This window comes from Montipora foliosa, chromosome 11 (assembly GCF_036669935.1).
Source record: "Montipora foliosa isolate CH-2021 chromosome 11, ASM3666993v2, whole genome shotgun sequence".
NCBI classification, from domain to species: domain Eukaryota; kingdom Metazoa; phylum Cnidaria; class Anthozoa; order Scleractinia; family Acroporidae; genus Montipora; species Montipora foliosa.
The window spans coordinates 38,491,046-38,501,045 of record NC_090879.1 but is presented as its reverse complement, the minus strand read 5'-3'; the positions used below and the strand labels follow the sequence as shown (position 1 = coordinate 38,501,045).

At 40.7% G+C, this 10,000-nt stretch overlaps 2 protein-coding genes across 2 annotated transcripts in view; one reads left to right on the top strand and one right to left on the bottom strand.

The window, feature by feature from the left end:
- The first annotated feature begins 601 nt into the window (after nucleotides 1-601).
- On the top strand, nucleotides 602-4,376 carry LOC137977737 (uncharacterized). The gene is made up of 3 exons (XM_068825061.1): nucleotides 602-791; nucleotides 1,409-1,699; nucleotides 4,077-4,376. Exons 1-3 carry the CDS (start codon nucleotides 689-691, stop codon nucleotides 4,238-4,240), a joined length of 558 nt encoding a protein of 185 aa, XP_068681162.1. The 5' UTR covers nucleotides 602-688; the 3' UTR covers nucleotides 4,241-4,376.
- Nucleotides 4,377-5,706: 1,330 nt separating this feature from the next.
- The window catches only part of LOC137977736 (clathrin heavy chain 1-like), a 51,142-nt gene continuing 46,848 nt past the window's right edge, over nucleotides 5,707-10,000 (bottom strand). The window contains exons 27-32 of the mRNA XM_068825060.1: nucleotides 9,573-9,848; nucleotides 8,840-9,121; nucleotides 7,987-8,268; nucleotides 7,442-7,663; nucleotides 6,502-6,577; nucleotides 5,707-6,129 (exon numbers count right to left, since the gene is read on the bottom strand). Coding sequence (XP_068681161.1) covers nucleotides 6,014-6,129; nucleotides 6,502-6,577; nucleotides 7,442-7,663; nucleotides 7,987-8,268; nucleotides 8,840-9,121; nucleotides 9,573-9,848 — 1,254 coding nt within the window. The 3' untranslated portion in view covers nucleotides 5,707-6,013. The remainder of the gene's footprint in view (nucleotides 6,130-6,501; nucleotides 6,578-7,441; nucleotides 7,664-7,986; nucleotides 8,269-8,839; nucleotides 9,122-9,572; nucleotides 9,849-10,000) is intronic.

Sequence of the window (10,000 nt, the reverse complement as noted above, 5' to 3'; positions counted from 1 at the left end):
TAATTTGAGACATTCAGTGGTACATCATATAAAGTCGCATCAACTGAGTTTGTCACTTGGAGAAGAACCTGCAGTTAGTGATCAAAGTGCGAAGGAAGATCAAAGGAGACGTCGACTTTTCCGTTTCGGGTTCAGGCTATGCCTTCAATTCAGGAAATCGTGAGTGTGTTTGCTCCGGCGTCCTATAATAGGTAGAAGACCGTGAAAAGTCTTTTATTTCTCGAGTTAAGCGTGGAGGTTCTGTAAAAATGTTTATCGCAGAGACTATTCATCCCCGTAACCAGCGTTCATGCTTTCTAACCAAAATAAAAGGAAATGTTTGCTTCAAAATAGAGTTTTCTTTGGCCGGGCTGCCACTTCGTTTGGCCGCAATAACGTCATGACCTTCGCTCCATGTGACTGAAAATCAAGGCCTTAAATTATTTGTATTTACATCGCTACACGAAGAGGTTGTTTTTTTCTTCCAATAATTCCGGCTCAGTTGTGTGGTCGCACTCTCAACACCATGACAAGGTGACAGTAAAGAGCCGGTCAACAGGTGCTTGTAAATTTGTACAATGAAATATTGATTCAAACTCAGTTTACCTTGAGGTAACTTGAGGTGATGAATCTCAACATGACGGCATGACACTGTGGATAAATGAAGACATTTCTTCAAATGTTATAGACTTTGACTGATTTGTTTGTAATGATACATTTCCGTTATCTAGTACTCTTTATGTTACTGTTGAACATTGAGTGTCTCCCATTCTTCAAAGAGGCGAAAAAAGCAAAGGATCGCAAGTTCGCTGGTAAGAGCTTGGTCCCAAAGTTAAATTCTTTCCTCTCATTTTAGGTTTTGTTTGTATTTGTACTCAGTTTAACATTTTATTTTTACTGCAAGAAAGGGATTCGCTCTAAAAGCCGAAAGCAAAGTTATTGATCATATCTTCCTCACAGCTGTTCATATTTACTGCTTGTTAAATGCATTATGGCCTTCCCAAATGTTTGCAAATGTATGCCTCGTTGTGGATTTTCGAAAAATTAATATAACCATGCTTTCTAACCTTATTCCAAAATGGCCACAATTTTAGTAATTCTTTTGTTTGCATGCAAATTAGCCTTTGTTGCCTCGTTCAAGGTTACATATTCTTTTGAATTTTAAGTGTAAGAACGAGGCAAAAAGTTTTAATTTGCAAGCAACAAACGAATACTAAAATGGCGGCCATTTTGGAATAAGGTGTATATCATCAAGCTAGGCAAACAGTAGCCCCCTGGATATTGCGATATCGTACTCAGAATCCTCGGGCATTGAGTGGTCAACCAGGGCGCACGGTTCATGTCCGCCTACACTACGCTGCCCACCTGACTTAAGTGCCCGTGGACTCTTGCTACAAGATGGACAGTTCGTCGAATTATTTCGTTTCAGTGAGCTGTGTGAGTGTGATTTTCATAAATAAATACAATAAGCCAATAAGGATCTGGAAAACCATATCGAAGACATCATTCAAGGGATTTGTGGTACCAGGAAACATTTATAAACTGAAAACTATGGTCGCGAACCAAAACAAACCAGTCGTTTACCATGCAGAAGCTCTGGCAGAGAAATCAAGTCAACTTTTACTGGAAGGCCAGGAATCCATTTCTATTCTTCCTTTTGACTGTGATGATACGTTTATGAATGTTACAGTGACAACTGCAGCATCCGAGCATCAAAATGGTAAGATAGACAATGCACATGCGTTATTGATTGCATGTCATACTATTTGCCAAGCCGTTACATAGCTAAAGTTCAAACCTAATCATATCCGGCCTAGGCAAACCATCGCCATTCGGAAGTCAATTGAATTTGACAGCTTTATCCATGTTACAAGTTTTAGCTGACCTTGGCGAGGCCCGGATTCAGCCCACAAAAGTCAAAACCCAGTTTGCATCGATGCAAACTATCGATTCTTACAGATAATGAAGAAGTCGTAAAAGCTCGACGACGACGGTTACGAGAACGCCACAAAACAATAAGTTTACTGAAACAACAAAAAAACAAAGGCTCTTCACGCTCCGCGTGTGCAGTTTGCATCATTTCTTAGTCTTTCTGGTCCTGACAACGACGTGACGTTACCAAAATTTGCGGTTCTGCACACCTGGCGATAAATTTTCAATTTTCTCTCAAAACATCCACACCGAGTTGATACACACTTTTCAAATCGTGAAATTATTACTCAGACAGAAAATGTTTTTATACGATTCTCGTAACCTTCGACTGCGTCGTCCTTGATTTAACTCCACAGAAAGCAGTTTTCTGCAAACACAACCAAACACACATTTGTAAAAGAACGGTTGGCTATTCTGAGCTTTGCGCTATAAGATCAGTGTGTGCCTTTGTCTTTACTTGGCTCTGCCATGCTGATTCATCTTCACAAGGACAAAACGCTCAAGGCGCAGTTGAAGGGAACCTCCAAATAATGTGTGCCATCAAACTTGGTTAAAATTGAAAAAAGGTGTTTGTATGAGAAGAAACTTCAAAAGACAATGTCATGCGATGACTTGCGCAGTATTTCCAGATTTTAACATTTTAACAGACTTTTAGTTTTTTGCTTTTTCTGTTTAAGTCTAGACTTACGGTTTCCGAAAAGCAATAAAAAGCATATTTAGGGAGCGTTCACATAAACTTGTTCGGGGGGGGGGGGGGAGGGGGAGACGAGAAATTAGCTACTATTTAAAAAAATTTGGTGGACCCCTACTTGCTGCATCATTAAATATTCTCAGGGGCCCCATTTTACTATCCCTAAAGTTTGAGACACCCCCAACCTTACTCGTGGCCACAAACCAATACACGATGCAGAGGTCAGAAGCACGAGCGAAAAAAATTAAGGCAAAAACACCAAAGAGCATAACGATCTGCTAAGAAACGCAAAAAAGGCAACGCAAACAAAGCCTTTAGAAAGCCAGCCATCTCACTGATACATGGCACAACCTAACAGGTGCTCGAGAACAAAAAGATCCCGCGGGCCGGGTCAAAGCGTTAAAAGCAGAATCACTCGCTTCTCCCACCGACAAGTCAATTTGTCGAGACCAAAATACTGTGAGGCTAAAAGGTCACGTTCACATTACTCCAGAGAGGGTTTTCGACAGTTTTGTAAAGTAGCGGACATATTTCTAAAAGAACCGGACTTTACTTTTTTGGCGCTGCTGCGCTACGTAGGGAGGGGGGGTCTGGGTACACCCCCCTCCCTCAGGAAATTTTTAAAATAGAACATTCAGAACGGCTGTTTCCAGTGTTTCATGACTCACTTTCCCAGGCAAGGCTGGAGTTCACTCAAATTCTCTTTAAAAAGTAACTAAAAAATATATGATATTAGAAAATAAAACAAACTCTCAAATATTGGCATCAAAGTACCGGACATGGAATGTGAAACCACTAGAAGAAACGTCCGGACTCCGGCCTCAAATGAAAACCCTGGTCTGCTGCAGAGAAAATCAACACCAGGAAACTAAAAATATATCATCAAGACGAACTATTTTCTTGGAAAAAATGTGACAGTAGTATGAAGGTCCAAATCTCAAGTCTCATATAGCAACAACAATTGCTAAATGAAATCTACTGGAAGCGCCTAAAAGAGGAGTCCATTCAAATATGTCCTCGAGAGAAAGGAAAATGAAACCAGACCAAGTACAAGGGAGTCATTGTAGGCCTGTCAACCCCATTTTACACTCTTGAAAATTATATTTAGTTTAATTGCGTTTACATTGGCTAATAAGGTACCCGCCTTATTATATATCTTTCAAACACTACCCTTTTTACCTCTAAATTTTTGGGGGACCCCTCAATTTCTCATCAGTTTTCCCCCAACTCGTTTTTGTTGACGCTCTCTCATCTATTATCAATGATTTGGAGTCCTATGAGAAAATCTCGTACTCGTAGTCGTTCTCGTCCTAGAATCTAAAGCTCTCTAATACCTCAGAAACAGCTACAGTGTTTTTTTTAGGACTTTGTAGGACTAGGTCGAATGCTTGCTACGTGTAATGTTTTTGTAGTTCTCCTATAGGCTACTTCACATGTTCAACCCAAGTTAACCAGTTGTCAATTTTTCCAACAGGGTGTCTACAGTCTCAAGGAGGGAATTCAGATGGTTCGTGCTGCCATTTCCCATTCACTTACAAAAACAACTCTTACATTTCATGCATCAATAAAGACAGAGAGGCGCTATGGTGCGCTACAACGACAAACTTCGACAAGAAAGGAAAATGGGGTTTCTGCTGAGAGCTGTCCTCATATAATATAAAACACCCCTCGCTTCACTTAACCTCCTTCCCCTTCGCTGTACAAAATTTATAACTCATTTCGCGAAACCCTTACATGCAACAAAGAAATGTTCCCCTTGACTGGAATCTGGAATCTACTTTCTAAATGATTAACCTTCCTCGCCACTTTACTGTGAAATACTTTTTCTGCCTCCGTGTAAAATAAAAAAAATCTCCCAACTCTGTAAGAAATCTGCGTATACAGGGTGGCCGCGCTAGTAAAAATCCTTGCTTTGTTGGCGTTTGTGAACAATGCGCAGACACTAAAAGGATTCCGGAAAAAAACCCTAGACCACAATCCGAAGCAATAGACATTTTGGGTCGTTCGTTTTGCTTGGGAACGTGGTCTCGTTCCATGTAAAACAGTGCGTTCTGGCGCGATTAAAGTGCCTTGATTGCAACTAGTGCGGGGTGATTATGAAGTCTCAATTCCGAAAAGAAAGAACAGTTACTACTATTGCGTTAGTCGAGACTGCAAACGGAGGCGATAGCAAATTGTTTTGGAGCCATGCTCGTTAATGTCGGAATGGAACAAATAACCTTGTGTCACTTAATTTAAGTCGGTACAATTACTCTGACTGACAACAAGGACGAAAAAGTTTTCATAGGCACTTTAGTTTCATGAAATTTCGTTCTTGTTTATCGCAAGTACTCGGTACTTTTCATTCACGGGCCAAAGCAAGAAATTAATCGCATAAAGTGGATGCATGGACTTTACAAAAACATTCGATTCTGTTCCTCATCAGCGTCTGCTGAAGACGAAGGGATACGGAATTGGTGGAAATCTTCTTAACTGGCTAAACGACTATCACTGGTAGAAAACAGTGTCCCTTACGGTGATCGTCGACGTAGCGTACTTGGGCCAGTCCTGGTCCTTGCCTTGTAAGATTTTGTAAATTTTTAGTCAATTCTTAATAATTCTCACATTTGAAATTGTATAACTTCTTTTATATTTAACACAGGGAGCGTCCTTGATAGGGATAACCTCTGACGTTTCCTTTTGTGTATCTTCATAAAATAAGAGATATTACACACAATGCGTAAATAAGACAAAAAAAAGGCCAGCATTCTTCAATTCCTTCGTTAGTTTTTCCGCCACAAATAAACCCCGAGCACAGACACTTGCTGTTGTCAGAATGACGGTTATCTTGATATAGGGACGAAATACTAAAGAAATTCTCGGTCATAATCTGCCAACAGATCCCGTCTTTGATATTCGGAAGTCCTCATTCTGTCGTTGGTTACGACCTCAGACCGGTTTCGAAATACACTCAGTTGCAGTAAAGCAATATTTCCTTACCCCTGGATTACCATAGTTTACATAGACTTCACGTCGACACCTTCAGGTGTGTTCCTTTACCATTTTAGACTCCACAAGCCCTTTAAATTACGTACAGCGAAATAACGAAGAATTGACGCCGAAAACCAGTTGTACTATGGATAACGTTTATTACCCGTACATTGGTAAGTTAACTACGGCTTGACAGGCACTAGGTGAAAATCAAATCAAAAACCTTGAGATGTTATTTGTCTCAGAGAAACAGCGTACAGTACAAGCCTTCCACCTCCTTCTCTACCATTCAATGCAAATTCCACTACTTAATATTTTCTTGCTTATCGCTGAATTTAAAATTTCGCTTCACTGTAAACAGTTAGCCGATGAGAATATAAAAAAAAAAATGCCTCAAAATGGGAAGCCTAGCTATTAAGTTTCTTGGAAATTTGAATCCGATTACATGTATCCCGGCATCTGGTACCCAGGAGGGTACTGTTGGGGCGGAATACCGGGTACCACAGGAATGTTTGGCACCATGCTTGGTCCGGCTGTGATCATTAATTGATCGGCACCTAAACATAAAACACATAACAAATGAACAGGTATCAGATACTAAATCCAGTGTAATTCTAGTTAATTAACCATTGCGAATCTACTTGTCGTCGCCCTAATATTCAATCATTTCAGGTCATGATGATATTTAAATCCTCCTTAGCTAACAAGTGGAGTGGAACATAGCAGTCTTTTTAAGCAGTCACAGGTAAAGGCAAACTTACAGATTACCTCGTACCAACTGAAAACACCAGACAATGCCACACTAAATTAAAATCCTCGAAACGCTAATAATTCTATGCAGTCACCTGAATTTTAAGGTTTGTCACACAATCCTCTCTTTCCAAGCAAGTACTAGTAAATAAAAAAACAGAACACTTTGCACACCATACCGAACACGATGGGTTGGTCTTGCTTGCTCTCTTCTTGATCTTTCCTCTCAGCCTCTGACACGGCAAGTTTGTTAACCTGGTATTAAAAAACACGGAAACGCATTGCATGGTCGTAACTGCTTACTGAAGCCATGGGAACTAGCGGTCTTCTGGAGGTCCGTTTCCACTGAGACTTCTCGCGGGGTCTCGATGCAATTTTCGCCTCGCAGTAATTCGCAACGATGAACTTTATTCAGTGTCAAGTCTCAAAGGCAAGTGTGAACCAAATGCGATTTCTGCGTAATCCTACGAACACCGAGGGGGAAGGGGGGGCGATCGCAAGGGTTTCGAACAAGTTTGAAACGTGATGCGACTTCATCGACACAAATGCAAGGGCAAAGGAGCCTTCCTGATTTCTAACCTCTGGGAATTTAAAAATGCGCCTTACAAAGCTACTAGAACTTTAGAAACAATTCCAATATCCCGCGGATTAACGTCAAAGTTGAAAGCTTATTTTGTATTATTCTGTAGAGTACAGAATCTACAAGGTGTCATGAATCGAGACTTCACGTCACTCCATCTTGCATGGAGAAGAAAGTATTCGTTCCATGCACTTCGGGTCTTAAGGTCTTAAAATAAATGAAGATAAAGCGCTACCTTCAACTGAAAATGGTCAAATTTCCAGTCTTCGCGGATACGAACGATCAAAACCGCTTACAAATAGTGGCCTTGCACAGAGACGACCGAGGGGGCCTGTGTTACATTTCTCACTAAATGTTAATAGAATTACAGTCCAATGAAGTCCCTGGACTTCAAAGTCGTATACGCTTGACTAAAAAGGAAACTTCGGGTGCAATGGACAGGTCGAGGTCGCCACTCACAGCTCAGCCCAAAGTTCGTATTTGTTCTCATTTGCACCCGCTGAAAGGCCTTAATAATTCAACGAAGAAGCAACGATTACCTTGTCAATGTACTCCTTTAAGACTTGCACGATGTAAGGCATAGCAAAATCAACAAGGCTGTGTCTCCATGCCAGTTCTAACACCACATCAGGACTGAGCAGGTCGTAACACATAAAAAGACAGGCTGCAAAGCACTCATTGTTGCCTATTTCCAGAAACCAGTGAATTAGATCCTCGGCAATGGAGCAGTTACGCGATTCCGCGGCGTATAACATGGCATCCTGCAAAACAGAAGTTACCTAATTACGCCCCCAGCAGAATCAGCCTAAGTCAAAATTCTTCGCGTTCAACTGAAATCAATTCAATCTTCACTTAATCACTTGAAATGGCTGTTTGTTTTAAAAATCCAAACAATAGTTTTCCTGTGAAAAGAACGGGGCCTTTAAGGTCAAGGCTGTCCCTGAATCATCGAGTTTAAAGCTTCAGAAACGCTCTGAAACAGAGCTTACAGTCCACAATGTCCCCTAGAAAACCTCAGGACAGTAAACGAAGCAAACGATTCCCACCAAAGAAACTTTCAAAAAAGAAAAGACAAGGCTCTGACCTTATAAAGTTTGTCCCTTTTACATAGTTCCACCGACTGCTGCCAGCGATTGTTGCCCTTGTAAAGGTATGCTGCAATGCGGCGAAACTCGATCAACTCGTGTTTCTCTAACCGTTGAGCAAGAGCGATGTTGTCAAAGTTATCAAATGCATCTATGGATGCACGGAGACCATTGTAGTCTTCCTCGTCGATTAAAAGATCATTCAAAGCCTCGTTTATAGCTTTATTATTATGACTTTGGACTGAGCGCAAATATGGCTTCACCAAAGGAAGATGGTTAACCTGAAACAAAAAAGAAAATGCCTCACGTGAACGGCGATGGCCAGTTAAACTAAATTGTGGAGACATCCATAAGCGAACTACTTCCTGTATTATTTACCAAGCAGTTTTCACGAATACAAAAAGCATTTTGGTTGACTCTTGAATGGCTAGGATTTTATAGCATGGACAACTACCCTGAATGTCTAAAGAATCAAAATGCGATAAATGGTGTCAAAGTAGTTTTACTCAATGTCTTGTTAAACAAAGTTCAGCTTAAAAGATAGATCTTTTAATATTTGAACTTGGAAGACAATGAAGAATGTTAGCATTTCCAAGCGAACAAAGACAATCTGCGAGATTCCCGGTTTGTCAGTGGCTCAATTTGCGCACGGTAGGCCACAGCAGAATTTTTCCACGCTATTTACAGGGTCAACTGGTTTCCTTCTGCCAGTGGTAATTTTTGACGATGTTATGTCCCATTTGACTTGCCACTAACATACTATTTCACAAGCATAAACAAAACGTTTACATCTTAACATTTACTTCTCAGGCGACAAACGTTCCGTCTTTTACTTAAAGCGGCTGAGTTTACCTTCTTGAAAAAAGTAACAGCGCGTGTGTGATCCATTCGGGGAGTTAGCACCATAAGGAGATCGTTAATAAGCATTGGCCTAAAGTCCAAGTAGAACTGCAGTGACTTGTAATACAGTTCAATATTGGCTACTTTACAGATGACATCTTTGAACAGGGCCTCTTTCCACGCCACAGTAGGGTGAGTCATCATGGTCTGAACAGCATTGTCGTACTCTTCGTACTTCTCGTACAAAAACACCAACTCAGACCACAGATGAGCTTGCTCGGCTGCACGGAGAACCTAAACACGAGGACAAAAATGCATGGTGTAGACATCATTATGTTTCAAATTATTTCTCACCTTAGAAACGGAAAAGCATGGAACCGTTAATTTTTCCTAGTATGATGGTAGCCCTGAAACCACTACGGAGAATCTGTAATTTTAAACTTAGTTGCACTCAGCTTTTTAAACGGCTAATCACTTCCCGGCAATAGACTATGGGGGTCACGGTGTTGTAGCTATGGTTATCTATTACAAGACAATACTCAGCAATAATTCTTGTTTCAATTGCTACCATAACATAGCTTTTTGGTGATGCAGTGGAATCCTTCTAAATCGTACAGTTTCCAGCGTGAAAATGTAAAATCGGTTTTGAGTTCTCTTACTTAACAGGAAAGAACAAACAGTGCAGCCTCCGAAGGACATTCCGGTTCGGGTGAAATTTCTTAAATTTCGCTTAAAAACCACTTACTTTGGGTATGTTGACCCGGGACCAAAAGAGCTCAAGATGCTCTCTCATCTTAGTGGGTTTGTATTTAGAATACAAGATTGCTAATTCCGTGAACATGCCCATGTGTGCTCGTTCAAGACCTAATGCTGCCTCCATCAGGGATATCAGCTCTTCAAAGTAGCCTTGATTCTGGTAGAAATTGATTAACTCTTCTAATTCGTCAGCATGCACAACAATGTGAAGTCCACACATCTGAGCTAAACGGAACTCTTCTCCTTCCACACAAGCGAAACACACCTGAAAGAAAGAAAGAAAGGATAACTTAAATGAATAATCTCTTCTTGCATCAAGTGTTTTAGCGAATGAGAAACGCTAAAGCCAAAAAAGGAAACTTCCTGCAACTGTACCGACAAATATATTTAGTAAATAAAAGCCCTCGACTAGCAGAA